At 51.1% G+C, this 21,009-nt stretch overlaps 1 protein-coding gene across 1 annotated transcript in view; it reads left to right on the top strand.

Moving 5' to 3' along the window:
* The window catches only part of GABRG3 (gamma-aminobutyric acid type A receptor subunit gamma3), a 68,314-nt gene that overhangs the window by 14,219 nt on the left and 33,086 nt on the right, over window positions 1-21,009 (top strand). Inside the window, exon 3 of the mRNA XM_036277985.1 lies at window positions 2,109-2,176. Coding sequence (XP_036133878.1) covers window positions 2,109-2,176 — 68 coding nt within the window. The remainder of the gene's footprint in view (window positions 1-2,108; window positions 2,177-21,009) is intronic.

Below are 21,009 nucleotides of genomic sequence, written 5' to 3' on the forward strand. Positions count from 1 at the left end.
GGGTATGGAACCAGCCCATCCGCCTCCGCCCCTCCTACCAGTCTCCATGTGGCTGTGCTTTAATTTAGAAGTTGTAGGACTTCCATTCAGCTTGATGTCAGGCGGTTCTGAAGGATGGTTGTTCTGTAGTTAGTTGTAATTTTGACATGGTCTATTTTTAGTTTCTTTTTTTTATCATCCTCACCCAAGGACATTTTTCCATTTTTTTGTTCAGGTAGAGTGAGAGGGAGAGAGAGTAAGAGAGAGAGAGAGAAACATCGATGTGAAAGGGACACATCGAGTGGTCGCCACCCGCACAACCAACCAGGGCCGGGGACAAACTGCAACCAAGGTACGCGCCCTTAGCGGGAACCAAACCCGGGTCTCTCCGGACTGCAGGCCGATGCTCTAACCGCTGAGCCAAACCAGCCAGGGCTATTTTTAGTTTCTTAATGTGGAAGGTAAGCCATTGATCTGAGACCTTGTTTTCTAATTTTATTTATTTTTATATCTATATTTTTTTAGTCCTGAAAATATTTTTACATTTATCTTCAGACAGAGTGGGAGGGAGGGAGGGGCGGGGAAAGAGAGAGAGAGAGAAACATCGATGTGAGAGAGACACATAGATTGGTTGCCACCTGCATGACTCCAACTGGGGCCGGGGATGAACGGCAACCGAGGTATGTGCCCCTAGCTGGAATCAAACCCGGGCCTCTTTGGTCTGCAGGCTGATGCTCTAACCACTGAGAAACTGGCCAGGGCTTGTTTTCTAATTTTAGAGTCAGGTGTTTCTATTGTCTCGGGGTCTCAAAAGCACGGCTCAGCTGCAGACAGCTGGGCATGCAGTCCAGCAAGAGCCTCTGAGCTCAGGAGCACCGCTCGCGGTTCCGAAGGAGGCCAGGTTCCGTGTGCATGGTGGTTATTAGCAAAGCTGAAGGGAGCTCATCGTCATCAATGTGCATCGACCACCTGCTTTTCATGGGCACGGTCCAGTCCGTGTGCACGTTTCAGGAGCCTGTCCGTGTTTCTCCTGGACAGAAACATTCTGAAATCAGCACTGTGCCCCTTCACCGGTGGCTGAGTGCTGAGGACAAGGAGCCCCCCTCAGAGGGCCTGTGCCCCGACTCAGAGGTCTGCCGCCTCTTCACTGGGCTCCCAAATCCCATGGCTGCCAAGGAAAGAGAAACTAGTTTTCTCTCAGGTGAAATGAGTCGATTTTCCCTCCAATGCACAATGTTATATATCACGGTGTCTCATTATATACATGTTATGCCCTGAATGCTGACTTACCAAAGTGTTCTTCTTTTCTGAGTTACAGGATTTTAAGTCGTGATCTGTGTGTATGTGTCTTTCAGTTACGATGGTAATCACCATCAGTATTTCTTTCTCTTTTGCTCTGTGGACTCTCTGGATCATTGCTTTGAGCTGCTTTGAAACAACAATGAGGCAGCCAGGTGATGGATAAATAACGTGCGCCATCCCTGATGTTCTAGCAGAACTCTGACATTAAATCACTTATGCAGTGTCTTATATGTTATGTTTCTATATTTCTCTTTGCCCTACAATTAGCCTAACGCACATCACAGAATATCTTTATAGCCATTTATCAAGTAAATGTTCTGTTTTCCTAGAACTTAATAAACACAAGTAAGAATCTCTCATCCTCTGAGAACTTTAGATAGACAGGCAGGGTTTGAGTTGTAACTGCCATTTGAGTCCCAATGAAAGAATCTACCTTTTTATTTATTATTATTATTATTATTATTTTTAATCCTCACCCAAGGACATTTTTCTATTTATCTTCAGATAGAGTAGGAGGGAGGAGGTGAAAGAGAGAGGGAAAGAGAGAGAAATATCGACGTGAGAGAGACACCTCTACTGGTTGCCTCGTGCACAACCCCAACCAGGGCCAGTGACAAACTTCAACCGAGGTACATGCCCTTGACTGGAATCGAACCCGAGACTCTGTGGTCCGCAGGCCAAGGCTCTAACCGCTGAGCCAAACCGGCCAGGGCAAGTTCACCCTTTTCGACCGACCCTGCAGGTGCTCAAGCATGAGTCAAAGGACTTGATTAGTTTTTCTCCGTGTCTTGGGCACGAAGTATTAATATGTGCATTTTTCTCCACAGTGAAACCGACTGTAATTGACGTTGACATCTATGTTAACAGCATCGGTCCCGTGTCATCAATAAACATGGTAAGAAATTATTTTTTTCTGATCTGACTGATTCATTTCTTGCTGATGTTCTCGTTGGGCGATTCTGTGCAAGATGGCTCGAGCCCATTCACAGCTCACGGCTGACCCCGGGACTCGGTATCATGTGTCGGCCATTTGAATGTTGATGGTGGTGAAAGTCAAGGCTGGGGCTGTGACTGTCCGTGAGGCGTCCCTCCAGTGACTCAGTGCACCCCCCTCACCACACATGGTACTGCATGCGGATTTTCAGAGGAGGTGGTTTGCAGTGGTGTGGGTATCAGCACCTCTGGCCTCATGAATATCAGGCGTGGATATAAGTGACAGCTCTTGAAGCTTTGTTTCTTTTTCAAGACCCAATGACCCGCCTTTTAGTGCTTCTCAGAAACGGATCTGAAATTACACGGCTTATCTGTCTGTCTGTAGTTGGAACTCCGAGGGGTCAAACCTTTTTTTTTACAGGGTAAACTATAGCATTAAGCATATGATTTCCCCAGACACTTAGAGAAGGGCAGAGAGTCCCCCCCAGCTCCCACCAGAGGAGTGGACTTTAGAAAGTGTCTCCCGGTGTCTCTTCGCTGTCCCCTGTCTGGAGCGCAGCCAGCCTCTCCTGCGAGATCGGCACTGAGGCTGAAGGAAGTGATATATGCTTTGGCAACAATCAGTTTAAGCTGCTTTCAGCCGGAGCACAAAACCATAAATCTGCTGAAATTGCTAGGTATGGAGGGATGTCAGCCACTGCACGGCTTCGCTTTATCCAGAGCAGGCACACTCCCAACTCGCACTGACCACTTACCCATAGCACCTCCTTTAGTCCCAGAGCCCCGGATGTCAGGTTTTCCAGCATCTTTTCAGAGACAGAGAACCCAGCATGGTCAGATACTGGCCGCAAACCCACGCCCAGGTCTGTGCCCTCCAGAGCCATGTGTGTCCTGCACAGTGGCCTCCTTTTTGCAGCAAAACCAAATCCCTACCAACCAGCCAATCAGTCTTAATGCACAGAGAAACCCTGGCTAACCGTGGAGCGGTCTCAGCCTCTTCATTTGCAAAGGCTGATGCCCAGAAGTCAGAGAAAGAGTGTGGTGGATGCTAGCTTCTCCTGAGAGCTGTAGAGAGTTCAGAGTAGTGACGGGACCATGGTGGATGCTAGCTTCTCCTGAGAGCTGTAGAGAGTTCAGAGTAGTGACAGGGAGCATGGTGGATGCTAGCTTCTCCTGAGAGCTGTAGAGAGTTCAGAGTAGTGACGGGACCATGGTGGATGCTAGCTTCTCCTGAGAGCTGTAGAGAGTTCAGAGTAGTGATGGGGAGCATGGTGGATGCTAGCTTCTCCTGAGAGCTGTAGAGAGTTCAGAATAGTGACGGGGAGCATGGTGGATGCTAGCTTCTCCTGAGAGCTGTAGAGAGTTCAGAGTAGTGACAGGGAGCAGGCAGCCAGCCTTGAGATCCTTATACATGTCTTCAAATAATCTCTGGAGCAGGAATTTGATGAGATTTTTGAGTCTCCTGATGAAATGGTGTAAATGAACCTGCTCCTGGCTGGCCCTGAGCAAGATGGCCCTTAAGGCATCAGGAGCCAGAAATGCAGTCACCTGGTGGGATATGTTTATTTAGTAAGCAGGGAACTTTAAAATCAGGCATGGGCATTGTCAGTGTGGCCATGACAACTGGATACATTTTATTCTGAGGTTAGAAAAAAAGAACTCCCCAATGATGACGAAGGGTCTTGATGTTCAAGCTTGGTGGCTCCCAAACCACTTAGCAAATGCAAATGGAATGTGGGTCCCTTTCCCGCCTCCAGCCTCCTGTGGCTCCAGGCTCCCAGAGGATGGGCCTGGTGGTGTGTTCCGATTTCTTCTCTGTCCACTAACTTGAAAGATGTCTCGTGGTGCATCCAGTGTCCGTGTTGTTTTTTAAAAGCTGGGCTCCCTTGTATCCTAGGCAACCGTTGGAAGCAGAGATAGTCCAGGGCGGGCGGCATCCTGTGTGTTTTTGTCACAACCTCCTTGTCCCAAGCTGTCTTAGTGGTGTCCTTTTGCTCGTTTGGGATCAGCGCTGCCAGTAGCCAGAGGCATTTGGTGGCCCATCCAAATGGGACAGCAGAGCAGAGACACATTTATCTCATGAAAACCCCCTTTGGAGAAGTGAAGAAAGGTGTGTACACAACCTTGAGGAGTCCAGCCTCCGCTCCACCAGGCTCCACTTGGCAGACATGCATCCGCTCTCCCTTCTGGGGGGTCTGCCTCGTCCTGGATCCTCCTCAGGCTGCAGGGTGGTGGCATCCACCGGGCCTCTGTGCTGGGGCGGAGCCTGTGACGTTTCTTCTGCTGGGTGGGGCCACAGCACAGCCCCGGGAGACTGGAGCCCCTGGCCGGCTGGGAAGTGCTGAGTCACTGGTGTGACTAGCCAATCTTAACGGGTTTCTGCTGCTGAATGTCTTCTATTATTTTACTTCTTATCATCGACTTGGAAGCAGTGGGTTTTACCATCCCTGAAGGCCCCATAGCTAGATTTTCTTTTTTTTTTTTATCCTCACCAGAGGACATTTTTTCATTTTTTGTTCAGACAGAGCGGGAGGGAGAGAGAGAGAGAGAAACATTGACGTGAAAGGGACACATCGAGTGGCTGCCACCCACACAACCCAATCAGGGCTGGGGACAAACTGCAACCAAGGTATGTGCCCTTAGTGGGAACCAAACCTGGGTCTCTCTAGACTGCAGGCCGATGTTCTAACCGTTGAGCCAAACCGGCCAGGGCTAGATTTTCTTTATCTTCTACCATTCCTTTCTACTTTTGCACAAGCCAATTTATTTATTTTTTTGTATGCCATATCATTAATTTAATTTAATTTTTTTAACTTATCCTTATTGTTGAATGTAATACAGATGTTCCTCATTTTCCCCCATTGACTCCCTCTTCCCCACTCCCGCCCCCCTCCTGCCTTTCCCCACACTGTTGTCTGTGTCCATTGGTTATGCATATATGCATAGAAGCTCTTTGGTTTATTTCTTCCCACCCCCCAAACCCCCTTCCCTTTGAGGTTTGTCAGTCTAACAACCAATTTGTACTTCTTAATCCCTTCACCTTTTTCACCCATTCCCCCAACCCCCCTCCCATCTGGCAACCAACAAAATGTTCTCTGTATCTATGAGAATGCTTCTGTTCTGCCTGTTCATTTGTTTGTAGATTCAGTTGTCGATAAATATGTATTTATTGCCATTTTATTGTTCATATCTTCATATAATAATGGTTTGGTGGTGATGGACTCCTTTAGCTTTTTATTGTCTGGGAAATTCTTTATATGTCCATTAATTCTAAATGCTAGCTTTGCAGGATAGACTAATTGGTTGTAGGTTCTTGCTTTTCATCACCTTGAATATCTCTTGCAACTCCCTTCTGGCCTGTAAAGTTTCTTTTGAGAAATCAGCTGACAGTCTTATGGGAGCTCCCTTGTAGGTAACTAACTACTTTTCTCTTGCTGCTTTTAAGATTCTCTCTTTGGCCCTGGCCAGTTTGGCTCAGCGGTTAGAGCGTCGGCCTGCGGTCCGGAGAGACCCGGGTTCGGTTCCCGCTAAGGGCACGTACTTCGGTTGCAGTTTGTCCCCGGCCCTGGTTGGTTGTGCGGGTGGCAGCCACTCGATGTGTCCCTTCACGTCGATGTTTCTCTCTCTCTCTCCCTTCCTCTCTCTCCCTCCCACTCTATCTGTACAAAAAATGGAAAAATATCCTTGGGTGAGGATAAAAAAATAATAATAAGATTCTCTCTTTGTCTTGAATCTTTTGCATTTTAATTATGATGTGTCTTGGTGTGGGCCTCTTGGGGTTCATCTTGTTTGGGACTCTCTGTGCTTCCTGGACTTGTATGTCAGTTTTCTTCACCAAGTTCGGGAAGTTTTCTGTCATTATTGTTTCAAATAGGTTTTCAATTTCTTGCTCTCTCTCTTCTCCTTCTGACACCCCTATGATGTGAATGTTGGCACGCTTGAGGTTGTCCCAGAGGCTCCTTACACTATCCTCATTTTTTTAGATTCTTTTTTATTTTTGCTGTTCTGATTGGGTGTTTTTTTGCTTCCTGATAATCCAAATTGATGGTTTGCCTCTTGGCTTCACCTACTTTATTATTGAATCTCTGTAAATTATTCTTTATTTCAGTTAGTGCCTCCTTCACTTCTGACTGGTCCTTTTTTTATGCTCTTGAGGCCCTCACTGAGTTCATTGACATTCTCCTAAGTTCATTGAGCATCCTTATAAGCAGTGTTTTGAACTCTGCATCCGTTAGATTGCTTATCTTTATTTTGTTTGTTCTTCTCCTGGAGTTTTGTTCTGTTCTTTCATTTGGGACCTGTTTCTTTGTCTCCTCATTTTGGCTGCCTCCCTGTGTTTGTTTCTATGTATTAGGTAGAGTTGCTATGTCTCCTGGGCTTCCTAGGGTGGCCTATTGTAGTAGGTGTCCTGCAGGGTCCAGTGGCACAGCCTCCCTGGTCTCTCAGCTGGGCCCTCGAGGTGCACCCCTTGTGTGGACTGTACACCCTTCTGTTGTAACTGAGTCTTGATTGCTGTTGGCACATCAATGAGAGGGTTTTACTCAGTCTGATCAGCTGCAAGGACTGGCTGTGCCCACTGACCACTGACCTCTGACCACCTTGGAGGACAAGCTGTGCAGGGCCCATCACACAGAGCAAGACTTACTTCAGCAGGGCTCTGGTACCCACTGAGTCCACCACTGAGTGTGTCACTTGTGGAGATGGTTGGGTGGTTGTTCTTTGACGTGGTCTGAAGCTGTCCACTGAGTGTGCTGGTTCTGGGGCCAGGTCAGCCACTGCCTGTGTTCTACCCAGGGCCACCCAGCATAAGCTACAAAGTGATCTGCTGATGGCTGCTTCTTGTGCTGAGCTTGGAGGTGTCCAGGCAAAGCCAAGGTGTGAACCAAGGCTGGCTGCTTCTAGTGCCAGGCCTGGGGCCACTTAACGAGAGGAATGGGGCTCGCTGAGGCCAGGTGCTGCTTGTTTAAAAGAATTTGGGAAAACCTGAAGCAGGATCCAAGACAGGCCAATCCTATGGTTAAGCAAGTGGTAACAGCTTGGGTGGGCCTGAAAGTTGGGCGGGGCGGGGCCTCAGGGAGTCACCAGGGTGGGGCAACCAGTGTGAGCCAGGTTGCTGGAATCCCAGATATGGCGGCTGTCTGCCACCCCAGGGAAGGGCTCACTAAAGGAACAAAGGCCTCCACCAGCACATCTATCCAGGAGAAAGCTGCCTCTTCAGCCCAAGGCCCGAGGTCAAACAACTCAGTTCTTCCCCGCAGGTCTCTGATGCCTTTCAAGCTGCCTCCCCCATACTGGAACCTAGAAGGAGCAAGTCCGAGTAAGTCCTTGTGCTGGCCCTTTAAGGAGCTGCCTGGGGCTCCAGCAGCCTCAGCCTCCCTGAGCCTCAGTTCTACTGATTTTACAGCCAGAAGTGATGGGGATTCTCTTCCTGGCCCTGGAACCTGAGCTTGGGGCCTGGTGTGAGACAGGGACCCCTCAGTCCTCAGGGAAGACCTTCCCAGCCAGGGTGTCCTCCTGATTTTTACCCACCACACGTCGGTGTGGGACCAGCCCGTCCACCTCTGCCCTTCTCACCAGTCTGGATGTGGCTGCTGCTTTAATTCCGTAGTTGTAGGACTGCCATTCAGCTCGATTTCAGGAGGTTTGGAATGATGGTTGTTCCACAGTTTAGTTGTAATGTTGATGTGGTTGTGGGAGGAGGTGACACCATGTTTACCTGCGCCACCATCCTGACCTGAAGTCAAGCCTATTTATCTGTGCTTTGGGCTGAGTTCACCTCTTTTTGGGAAATCCTTGGGAGCTGTGTCATTGTATCACCACACATTCAGGACTTAGAGCAGCACCTGTTTGTCATTTCATGGACTCTGAGGGACAGGAGTCCAGGTACGGCGTGGCTGGGCCCTCTGCAAGTGTCCCCCGACGGCCCGACTGGGCAGGCTCCACGTCCAGGCTCCCGGGGGTGCTCTTCACGTGTGCTTCCTCCAGGGCCATCGAACTGAGGGCCTCAGCTTGTTACCCTGCGCCAGAGGCGGCCCCGGCCCTGCCCCTGGACCCCTGCCCGTGTCCCGGCAGAGAGCAGTGTCCTAGCGAGGTGGACAGTCATCAGCACAAGTGACGTCTGATCACAGATCCTGCCCACTCAGGGGCAAGGGTTCACCAGTGCCTGAGGACTAGGAGCTGGGTCATTTCAGGTCATCCTAGAGCCCTTATCGAAAGTCGAGTATTTATGAATATGGCATTTGCGTCTTCCAACAAAATTTGAGTCAGTTATTAGCTTTATCTCACATTTAAGAAAATCGAAGTTCGGATCAATTGTTACCAGATAGCAAAGTGCACACCAAGGCTCCCGACCGGTGTTGAGCGGAGCACGCTGAGCAGTGTGTGTGTGTCTGTGTGTTTCCACCTGCCAGTGGGGAAGGGACAGGCTGGCAGTGAGTGAAGGACGTGAAGCTGAGAGGACACGTGCGCGGTGGCTTGTAAGGTCCGAGGGTCACGCAGGAGGGTGAACGTGTCCAGAGTCACGCCTGACGGCGCAGCCTCAAAGTTCACGGGGGACAAGGTCATGCTTACTGAGTCCGGCGTGTGAGTCTCGAACAATCAACGTCAAGTTAACTACGAACTCAATTTCTGAAATCGTTTTTTAAAACTTTGGTGGGCTACTCGGTTCCTGGTTCTTCTCATGGGCTTAGAGCAACACGGAGGACTAGTCATAGTACCTGAGGCTAGTGGACATCGTGTCACAGAAGGACTGCCCTCTCGTATTGGGAAAACACCCCAATGTGTTTAGTGGAACAGGTGTTGTTAGTTAATTTTCAGGCATACTAGAAATCTGAAAACACCCGTTTTCCTTGCAACTGGTTAGGTGCACAGGCTTTGCCTTGGTTGAGTTCCATCAGGGATTCTTTTTTTTTTTTTATTCTCACCCAAGGATGTTTTTCCATTTTTTATTCAGATAGAGCAGGAGGGAGAGAGAGAAGGAGAAACATCGACGTGAAAGGGACACATCGAGTGGCTGCCACCCGCACGACCCAACCAGGGCTGGGGACAAACTACAACCGAGGTACATGCCCTTAGAGGGAACTGAACCCGAGTCTCTGGACCGCAGGCTGATGCTCTAACCACTGAGCCAAACCGGCCAGGGCTCCACCAGAGATTCTTGAAGGAAGACACAGAATCTCGCTCATTTTGGCAACCTGGCGGCACGGACAGAGCCCACCGCCCAGCAGGAGCTCGGGGTTGGTTGTTAGAAAAAAATGAGTCTGTGATTCATCCGTAACCTCGAACAGAAAGGAGGCAGCACGACAGAGATGACGGCTCTGGGCGGCCGCAGAGAACTCTCCCACGGCGTCTGCACAGGAAATCCATTCCTCCTTCTGAGTAACCCGGTGAAACGGACTCAAACAATTCAAAACACGGAAGGCGAGCCAGAAGTGATGTCAGAGTTATAAAGTTTAGGACACTTTTTAAAGCCACATAAGAGGGAAATGTGGTCTTTGCTATTCCAAAGATGCACCCGTCATGTCTTTGAGGAAGAGCTTAGTTTTCTGTGGGAGAGCCAGGGCGGCTTCCTGGTGGAGGTGGTGTTTGTGCTGGAGGATAAGTTGCTCGTCTGTCCGACGGTGAGAGGTGTGAGGTGTGGCACGAAGGTCTTGCTACAAGGAACCAGGCCCTGGACGCATGTCCTGCCACGGTCAGTTTCTTCTAGAAGACGAGAGGCGTGGTGTGGAAGTGCTCTTCGTGTTCGCGTAGCACGCAGAGGTTTTGCAAAGTTATTGTATTTTGAGGACTTCCTCCCAGTGCTGAGCTTGATGCCTTTAACCCCGGGATTCCTCTCGTGCACCTTGCACGCTTCCGGCCCGTCCTGGTCCCACAGGTCTGCCGGCACCAGTCACTGTTCTCACTGATTCAGTGTCCGAAGTGGGTGGGCCTCACGGACGAGCTCACCCAGGAGAGAAGTTCATCCCGTTCCTGGGACCTGGGACTGTCTGCCCATTCGGAAAGAGAGCCTTTGCTGGTGGGATGGAGTTGCCAGTCTTTTAAAAAAAAAAAAAAAAAAATATGTATATATGTATATGTGTGTGTATATATATATATATATTTTTTTTTATCCTCACCCGAGGACATTTTTCCATTTTCCATTTCAGGCAGAGTGGGAGGGACAGAGAGGAAGAGAGAGAGAGAGAAACATCGACGTGAAAGGGACACATCGAGTGGCTGCCACCCGCACGACCAACCAGGACCAGGGATAAACAGCAACCGAGGTACATGCCCTTAGCGGGATCCGAACCCAGGTCTCTCTGGACCGCAGGCCGACGCTCTAACCGCTGAGCCACACCGGCCAGGGCGAAGTTGCCAGTCTTGAGATGAGATGGCCCCAGAGTCTGGGGCAGGGCCAGAGGGGAGCCCTAACTCCAGCGAGCGGTGTCCTTGTGAAAGAGAAGCAGAGGACAGTGGGAGACACAGGGGGGAGAGGGCACCGAGGAGGTGGTGTGAAGAGGAGGCAGGGACTGAGTGCTGGGGCACAAGCCGTGGAGGGTGGCAGCCCCAGAGGCAGGAATTGCCCAGAGGGCCCCTGGAGCCTGTGGGGCAGCGAGGCCCCTGTGCTCTGAGCCTTGCGTGTGGTGTTTCGTTAGGGCAGCGATGGGACGCATCCTTGCTGACAGATGACGAGGTGACTTTGGAGATTTCAGGTGACCTGTGCTGACCCAGGCTTCTGTCCCATTAGCCACTCACCGCTGGGCTGTCCCAGCTCTCCTTCTGTCTCCTACTGCCATTTCCAGAACAGTCCATCCTGAGGCTGAGCGGCGGCCGGCTGAGCACCCCAGTGCCGGGTGTTGGCGGAGCGGCCTCGCCCACGCCGCGGGCTGCCCAGCGCCTCACCCACGCCACGGGCTGCCGAGTGTCGGGCGGGGCAGCCCCGGGGCCCAGCTGTGCAGCCCAGCCTGCTCGCATCCGTCTCCAAGGCTTCTTCTAATGAGAACTAGGGCTCAGAGACCAGCCCGCACCCAAGGGCCCACTAGCCGCACAGGCTTCTTAGCCCGGCTCCCTCCGGCTGCGCTTCCAGAGCGCCTGGCCTCGCACTCTCATTATTATTATTTTTTTCTACTCTGTTCTATTCTGGGTGCATTAATTTTAGAAATGCCAAGACAAATGGGGACTAATTTGCAAATGTCTCTTGTGGCTTAATTGATTGTTTCCTGCTCTGACCTTCGGGGGACCTGGCCGCCAGCAGGAAAACACGCGTCCTCCCTCCCGTCCGTCTGCAGCCCGCCCCCCACCCCCTCAGTGCTCAGAGCACTTTGAGGAAATTGACTGGAGATGAAAGAAACCATTTCCTTTGATGGTCAGTGATCTTGCAGGCTTTGTGATGATTAGCTGATCTCTCCTCTCTTTTCCAGCGCAGGTCGCTATGGAGATCAAAGGAAGGGCCTTTTCTCTCTTACCCAAAGCAGTGTTTGTGGCAGAGTCTCAGAGGGCCCAGAGTGTCACAACAGCCCAGCAAACACTCATGGCGGGGAGGGGGGCGGCCCGGGCTATGCCTCAGCCCCACAGGCCGGCCAAGGCCTCCTCAGCTCGGTTTTGAGATCAGGTCACGTCAGATGCGTGAGCATGTGCCATGTTCATGTTTCTCTCGGGTGCTCGGGGATTCGGAACACGCAGAATGTAGGTTTTCCTTGTGTGCTGGTTAATTTTATGTGTCCACTCGACTGGGTTGCAAGGCGCCCGGAGAGTTGGTCAGACAGGATCCTGGGGTGTCTGTGGGGGTGTTTGTGGTTGAGATTAACATCTGAATTGGTAGCCCGAGTAGAGCCCTCCCCTCTGTGGGTGGGCCTCACCCAATCAGTCGAAGGCCGGAAGAGAACCCAGGGCTGGCCCTCCCCCAAGTAGGAGTAGGCCTGGCGGCCTTCAAAATGGAACATCAACACTTTTTTCTGCCTTTGGATTCCAACCGGAACATCAGCTCTTAATTCCTTGAGCCTGCAGGCCTTCCAGTGATGACTGCACCCTGGTTCCCGGCCTTCGGACCCAGCCGGGAACTCCCCCAGGGGCTCTGCGGGGTCTCCACCGCGCCGGCTGTCCCTGCAGATCTTGGACTTGTCAGCCTCCGTAATCCCGACTCCTGTTGGCTCTGTTTCTCTGGAGAACCTTCACTAACACACCTTGTTTCATCTCACCGTTTGGGGCTTTGGTTGTCTACTCAGTTCCTCTCACTTGGAGAAATCAGTTCTTAGCGCTTCTCTGTGCTGTAGAAAAAATTCACATTTATGGAACATGCACAACATTGTAGACATCATAACACATTGAGAAATCTGTGGAAGTAAAATAAAACTACCGTAGAGGAGCTGGAACATGAGCCATGCACAGAATACCAGTTACCAGAGGAAAACGTCTCTTCTGGAGAACATACCCCGGACATTCCTGGGTCGTGGCCCAGGGCCTCCTTCTCTGTGAGGTGAGGAGGCAGAGTCTCCCTGAGACCACTGTCAGGATGCAAGGAGACCACATGGAAACATCTTTGCGTGATGTCCTTGTTACAGGTTCAGTGAACGTAGTTGGTCCACTAGAGAGGCCTGTGATAGGTTGGTTGGTATTCCCCTCCCCCCGTAATCCGCACCTTTCCTAGAGTCTCCAAGTGTGACCTTATTTGAAAACAGGGTTGTCGCAGATGTAATTAGTTAAGGTGAGGTCGTATTAGAATAGTATTTGGGCCCTCAACCCAAATGACTGATGTCCTTATAAAAACAGTAGAGATGCAGAGACAGAGACACACAGAACCGCCCGTGACGGTAGAGGCGGAGATTGGAGCCCAGGATGGCTGGTTGCACCAGAATTGAGGGCAGCATGAATGACTGTCCCCTAGAGCCTTCAGAGAGAGCGTGCGTGGTCCTGCCAACTCCTCGGTTTCAGACTGCGGGCAGGATCGAGGGCAAGCACAGCCATGGCATTTTGGGCGCTGGACACGGTGAATGGTGGACACTTGTTAATAACCTCATCAAAGAATCGGTAGTTAATGGAAGGAATGCAAAAGCCAGGGGTCGAGAGGCAACGAGAAGCCACTAGGGAAAGGCACAAAAAAACCTGTTCTTCTACAAAACTGAACCGTTAGAAATTAGAATGATACGTGTAAAAACGAAGTGCAGTTGAAGATAACATGGGAGCAGGGAAACCCAGGTGTTTGCAGAAACCAGCCTTGCTTGTGCGTTAAGGACAAAAGCTGTGAGCAGAGTAAATTGAGGAGAGGCTGCACAGGGGGAGTTGTGAGTGGGAGAGGTTCCCTGAAAGACGGTCAGAGCTTGGTGAGGGCTGGGACTGGCGCGGGGACAATGGGGACAAATGCAGTGCTCCCAGGAGGCCGCCTGTGGGGGGCTGGCACAGTGTGGCTTTCCCAGCCAGTGGCCCGGCTTGCTGTTAGTAAGCATTGTTAGAAAGTAGCTAACACTTCCATCATCTGCCTGGTCCTCCGACACAGTCCCCAAACTGCTCCAAGGACCGGCTCATGCCAGCCTCAGACACAGCATCAAGAAGGCCTTTGGCCCTGGCTGGTTTGGCTCAGCAGTTAGAGTGTCGGCCTGAGGTCCAGAGAGACCTGGGTTCGGTTCCTGCTAAGGGCACATACCTCAGTTGCAGTTTGTCCCTGGCCCTGGTTAGGTCGTGCGGGTGGCAACCAGTCGATGTGTCCCTTTCACGTCGATGCTTCTCTCTCTCTCTTCCTTTCTCTTCCTCCCACTCTATCTGAAAAAAAATGGAAAAAATGTCCTCAGGTGAGGATAAAAAAAAAAAAGAAGGCCTTTGATGGCAAAGGAAGGATGGGGGCCAGGGGGGACAAATTAGGTAAAAATCAGTCTCGTGTTCTAAGGTTTGTGCTTCTCTGGACCATATTCCGGCACAGAGGTGCTCCCCAAATCGTTCTGGGGTCACTCTGCACAGGCAGAGGTTGATGTTTTGAGGGGCTGGTTTTGGCTCAGGATGGTATCCAGGACAGACAAACGTGAGGTGCTGTGTCAGCATCTCTAGGTCTACTCGGAGGAAGTAATCTCTGCAGAAAAGGTGCATCTTCTCCAGAGTCGACCCAAGGCCCTCAAACCACAGGAAATCCCATTGGGGCACACAGGATAAATGGCAGTATTTTATTTTTCGTATTGATTTTTAGACAGAGAGGAAGGGAGAGGGAGACAGAATTAGAAACATCGATGAGAGAGGAAGAACATCAATTGCTGCCTCCCGCGTGCCCCCCATTGGGGATTCGGCCCACAGCCTGGGCATGTACCCTGCCCAGGATTCGAACCGGTGACCTCTTGGTGCATGGGTTGATGCTCAACCACTGAGCCACACTGGCTGGGCAATAGCAGTATTTAAAGGTCAAAAGGCCTTGGCTGGTTGCTTATAAGCAGTGGGCACAGTCACACCCTGTCTGTGTGCACATCTCTCCACTGGGCGGCTTTTCAGCCCCTGCCATCAGATCTGGGGTCTCTTTCTCCGTTCTCTGCAGCAGGCCTGGCCTTGGGACTTACTCTGATCAATAGAGGGTCGTGGGAGCCCTGGCCGCTGTGGTTCAGTTGGTTGGAGCATCGGCCTATACACTCAAAGGTTGTAGGTTCAGTCCCCGGTTGGGGCGTGTGCATGATGTTTCTCTCTCACATCCATGTTACTCTGTTTCTTGCTCTCTCTCTCTTTTCCTCTTTGTAAAAACCAATTAAAAAATTAAAGAAAAAGCAAAAAAAGAAGATGGTGGAAGTTACCTCTCCGTTCCCAAGCCTGGGAGGAGCATGCCTGTGGTTTCCACTTACTTGCTTGGAAGGCTCCTCAGTCACCATGGAAACCAGGCAGGCTAGCATGCTGCAGGAGACCACGTGGAGCTGAGACGGGCCATCCCAGCTGAGGCCGTCCTGGGTGACACAGCTGACCGCGGCCACACAAGTGAGCTCAGCCGGCATGAGGGGGCCGAGCCCACCCAGCTGACCTGTAGACTCATGAGCAATAACAAATGGTGGTGGTTTTAAGCCACTAAGGATTGGTTATAGTGAAAACTGGCATATAGGTGCTAACCCCAACTAACAGTTTGCCAAGGAGAGAACTGAGACCCAGAGACTGCGGGACATGCAGTGATGGAACCAGGGGCCACCTATTCTGCTGTTTGGTTGAGCTCATCCTACGCGATCAGGCTGCTTTGGGTGTGGAAACGGACACATTGTAACAAGCATCTGGCAGAGGGGCGGTTTCTTTAACTATCGCTCTTTCATAAAAATTCATTTTAAATTCATTAAATATTCACCCATTTATTGATTCTAAAATAAAAATAAGAGCATAATTAGATCAAGAAATGCATTTGGCCCTGGCCAGTGTGGCTGTTAGCTGGGGGTCATCCTGAGCACTGAAAAGTTGCCAGTTCGATTCCTGGTCAGGGCTCAGCCCATGTCTCACCCCACAGTGATGTTTCTCTCTCTCTCTCTCTTTCTTCTTCTCTCTCTAAAAAGCAATAAAAAAATATATATATATATTAGTTTTTTCTTCATTCCTCATCTGAAGGTATTTTTCTTTCTTTTTTTTTTTTTTATCCTCATCCAAGGACATTTTTCCATTTTTTGTTCAGATAGAGTGGGAGGGAGAAAGAGAGAGAGAGAAACATCGACATGAAAGGGACACATCGAGTGGTTGCCACCCGCACAACCCAACCAGGGCCGGGGACAAACTGCAACCAAGGTACGTGCCCTTAGAGGGAACCGAACCCCAGTCTGTCTGGACCGCAGGCCGACGCTCTAACCGCTGAGCCAAACCGGCCAGGGCGAAGGTATTTTTTCTATTTATCATTAGATAGAGTGGGAGGGAGGGGGAGAGAGAGAAAGAGACAGAGAGAAACATCGATGTGATAGAGACACATCAACTGGTTGCCTCCCACGCGACCCAACCAGGGCCAGGAATGAACTGCAACCGAGGTATGTGCCCTTGACTGGAATCGAACCCATGACTCATTGGTTCACATGCTGAAGCTCTAACCACTGAGCAAAACCAGCCAGGGCAATGAAAATTTTTTAAAAAAATAAATGTGTGGCTCAGTGGACTGAGCATGTCCCATGGACTGAGAGGTCCAAGTTCGATTCTCGGTCAGGGCACATGCCTGGGTTTTGGACTCCATCCCCAGTAGGGGGTGTGTAGGAGGCAGCCGATCGATGTTTCTCTCTCACAGTGATGTTTCTGTCTCTCTCCCTTCCTCTCTTTCTAAACACAAAAAAATCAATAAAAAAAAATCAATAAAGTCTAATTTTTCATGGGGGAGACCTTACAAGGTGGGCAGAGAGGAAGAGAAGGTAGTTCATGACGAATGTCGCTCTTGCAGGCCAGCAAGCCAACCCCAGTACCAAACGTTAAGATCTTTTTTCCCAACTTCCATGCACAATGAAAGGAGGCCACATAACTATATAAAATTTTAGTTATCCAAACTGATGGCAATATTTGGATTACTTAATTAAAAAAGAGCCATTGACTATTTTTTAAATTTGTTTTTATTGGTGTTTAGAGAGAGAAGGGAAGGGAGAAGCAGAGAGAGAGGAACATCAATGGGCTGCCGCCTGCATGGCCCCTACTGGGGATAGAGCCTGAAACCTAGGCATGTGTCCTGACCTGGAATCTACCCAGCAGCCTCTTGGTGCACCGGATGAGGCCAACCAACTGAGCCACACCAGCCAGGGGAAGCCATTGACTATTTTTGTGTGTGCAAGCTGTCAACGTACCGTTGACCCTGGAACAACATGGTTTGAACTGCACATGTCCACTTACACACTTATATATTATTTTTCCATATGTACAGTAACCTAAATGTATGTTCTCTTCCTTAGTAAGTACAGGGAGGGAAGACACACGCATGTGCTTCCGGCTCCGACTCCAGGAGTTTCCTGGGGCAGCTGTGATCTGTGAGCAGGTGCTGGGGAATTTCTCTCCCCAGCCCCTGCCTGTGCTCCACCCCTCCCTTCCTGCAGGAGGCAGTGTCATTCAGTGGAAGCCAGGAGACAGGCAGCCCTGGGCTCTATTTGCTCCCCGGTGTTTCCACACCACCCACTGTTGGGACATGATGCCCACAGGTCTTGCCTGCATTCTGGGGCTGACTCCTTCCTGGCTTCAGAACTTGCCTTCCTGTGGGCCCCGGCTTCTCTTCAACCCAGCCATGCAGCTCGACCCGGATTGTCACATCTGACAAACCGCCACCATATGGTCAGCCTGGCGGGCTGTGGAGTCTCGCACGCAGAAATGCTCCCATTTGTCACGTACAGTTCCCGGCAGACTGGAGACCATCAGCTCGCACTAAATCATGACGTTATTTTTTCAAGATTCACAGTAGATGCCATCGCACAAGGCAGGTTCTGGTTTCTCTGAGATTTTTTTTCCTCGTGTTTGTAATTCACTTTAACAAATATTTGTTGAGTACAGCTGTGTGGAGGCCCTGGGTCCAGCATTGCCAAGGATGCTGAGGGTGTTCAGAGAAGTCTCTGTGCTCAGGGATATCTGGTCTGGTGAATGGCTAAAATCTGGTAAACCAGGCAAGTCACTGTGCCTCTGTTGTATCACAGAGATCAGGAAAAATCAAGTCTTTCAGCAGAAAGATGTTGGATTGACTATTCACCTTTGTTTGTGCTCATGGTTCTTGCATCTTTGGACTTTTAAGGCCAAACTATAGGGCTGAAGGCTTAACTGCGTTGAGACAAGAAACCTTAGTCAAGAATGGGCAACTCTACGCAAAGCATGAAGCAGAACCAGCATTTATCTTCGAATTACCAAGAGCTTGGTGCATGCATTTCTGAGGACAGATCACCATGAGAGACTCATTTCCTCTTTGGAAATTCATCTTTCAAATTTGGGATCACTTTCCAAATAGCCAATACATTTGAACGGGGTCGGGAAAAGGACAAGATTTAGATTCCAGCCCCTGCTTTGGGGGTGTTATGCTTTGGCATTGCTTTTTTGTGCGCATCTCTGGACTCACGTGTGTGAAGCATGTGCTGATGTGATGTTTGAGTTGGTCCCTTCTAGTCGATTCCGAGCGCCAGCGGGCTGCCCGGCACACGAGACATGCAGGGACTGCGCTGAGAAAACCTGGGGTGAGTGTGGGCCTGGGGGACACGGGGTGGAGGAGCAGGAGCCTGTTTACCGGGAGCAGAGCCACGAGGCTGGGAAGGTGCAGAAGAAAGAGTGTCTTCCCTGGACGAGTTCCCCTCATTCACAGTTTGTCCCGAGACCTAGATAATTTCTCTCTGGTTGTTTTTCCCTTTCTTTCTCACCCCCCCTTCTTTCCTTCTCCTCCTCCCAAATCTTTCTTACTTTCAGAGCTCTGGTTTGGCTTATAATAGTCTCTAAATGGTCCGTTCACCCGAGAACAGTGGCTCAGGACGGTTTGACCACCACCCTGGCCCCAGGTGTGCACAGACCAGAGGACATTCGGCAGTGCGTAGACACTGTTGGTGCAGCGTGTGGGGGTCGTGCTGTGGGCCTTGAGGGGTGGAGACCAGGAATGCGGGTTAAATGACCTGTGATGCACAGGACAGCCCTGCCCCCACCTCAAATAAAGAATCATCTGGCCCAAATGTCATTGCTGTCGAGATTTTGAGAAATCCACCCTAGAGAATAAAGATATCTACCATAAAGGACATCAGGTCTATAGTCCAAATGTCATCATTGTCTAAAAAATACTCCCTCTTTAACTCTGTATTTCTCATCTATCAGAAGTGTTACAAGAAGCCACAGTGAAGTCCTAGGAGCACATGGACGGTGTTAGGCCCGAGTAGCTGAGACCTGGCACAATTTACCATGTTGAACTTTTTGTAGAAAATGCTCTGAGAAAACAAAAGAGAGAAGACTGAGCTTTTAAAAAATACTACATGACAATATCACAAGGCTTAATTTAGAAAATGTCTTCCTTTTTTTTTTTTTTAATCTTCACCTGAGGACATTTTTCCATTTTTTGTTCAGATAGAGTGGGAGGGACACATCGAGTGGTTGCCACCCGCATGACCCAACCAGGGCCGGGGACAAACTGCCCTTAGCGGGAACCGAATCCGGGTCTCTCTGGACCACAGGCCGATGCTCTAACCACTGAGCAAAACCAGCCAAGGCTGTCTTCCTCTTTTTTTAAAACCAACCTGACTTGTACATCAGTGAGAGGAAGTACTTTGCCAGTTTTTAAATGAACAGTTTGATAGGCTTATCATTACAATTCTTCTTTAACCCATCTGAGCCTTCCCAAGTCTATTTCCCGGACTTGGAATCCGACCGGCTCCCAGGTCTGACGGAACCAGCAGGGCCTCTGCCCTCAGAGTAACGCAGAGCGTCTTATGCAGTTCAGACACGGCAAACTTCCCCACGGGAAAACGGCACACGGAATGATCACAGAGACAGAAACACTCAGTATTCCGGACAAGATGCTGAAAAATGTCACAGAGGCCCTTCCCCTTCAGACGGAAACCCCTGAATGCAGCACAGGACACACTCCTAGGAGAGCTGGGGGCGGAGATGCAGGCCAGCTTCCTGGACACCTGACCCGGGACGGGCACGGGCAGTGGAACCCGGGCCCACACGCGGAAGGGACGTGTTGTGGGTACCACGAAGTGTGTCATCTAGGGGACACTCAGTCCATTGCATTTCAAGGGCAGCAAGTTAAAAACAAAGGCCTGGAAGCCGGGGGTGCTCCCCTTGGCGTGGGGACAGGGCCTGGAAGCTGGGGGTGCTCCCCTCGGCGTGGGAACAAGGCCTGGAAGCCACGATGCTCCCCTCGGCGTGGGGACAGGGCCTGGAAGCTGGGGGTGCTCCCCTCGGCGTGGGGACAGGGACTGGAAGCTGGGGGTGCTCCCCTCGGCGTGGGGACAGGGACTGGAAGCTGGGGGTGCTCCCCTCGGCGTGGGGACAGGGACTGGAAGCTGGGGGTGCTCCCCTCGGCGTGGGGACAGGGCCTAGATGCCGTGGGTACTCCCCTCGGCGTGGGGACAGGGACTGGAAGCCGGGGGTGCTCCCCTCGGCGTGGGGACAGGGACTGGAAGCCGCGGGTGCTCCCCTTGGCGTGGGGACAGGGCCTAGATGCCGTGGGTACTCCCCTCGGCGTGGGGACAGGGACTGGAAGCCGGGGGTGCTCCCCTCGGCGTGGGGACAGGGACTGGAAGCCGCGGGTGCTCCCCTTGGCGTGGGGACAGGGCCTAGATGCCGCGGGTGCTCCCCTTGGCGTGGGGACAGGGCCTAGATGCCGCGGGTGCTCCCCTTGGCGTGGGGACAGGGACTGGAAGCCAGGGGTGCTCCCCTTGGTGTGGGGACAGGGCCTAGATGCCGCGAGTGCTCCCCTTGGCTGGGGACAGGTCCTAGATGCCGCGGGTGCTCCCTCGGCGTAGGGACAGGGACTGGAAGCCAGGGGTGCTCCCCTCGGCATGGGGACATAGCCAGCAGATGGCAGACTGAGCGTTAACGCCTGACTTCCTTAGGGCCAGCCTTCCCAACCCCGCGGACTGAGAGGCCCAGACAGCAGACACGGATGCTCTCACAGTTCTGGAAGCTGGAAATCCAAGATCAAGGTGTCTGGAGGTTTGGTTTCTCCGGAGGCCTCTCTCCTTGGCTCCTACGTGGCCGTCTCCTCCCTGTGTCCTCATATGGTCATCCCTCTGTGAGTGCCTGGCCCGATCTCCCTTCTTGCAAGGGGCACCAGGTCCAATTGGATCAGGGTTGCCAGGTGACCTCGTTTTAACTTCGTTACCTTTTTGAGGGGTTATGATGGATAAAACAGTGCGATGTGGAACAAAGTACAAGAGAAAATGAGGCAGTTAA

The sequence above is a fragment of the Molossus molossus genome, unplaced genomic scaffold (genome assembly GCF_014108415.1).
Source record: "Molossus molossus isolate mMolMol1 unplaced genomic scaffold, mMolMol1.p scaffold_m16_p_24, whole genome shotgun sequence".
NCBI classification, from domain to species: Eukaryota; Metazoa; Chordata; class Mammalia; order Chiroptera; family Molossidae; genus Molossus; species Molossus molossus.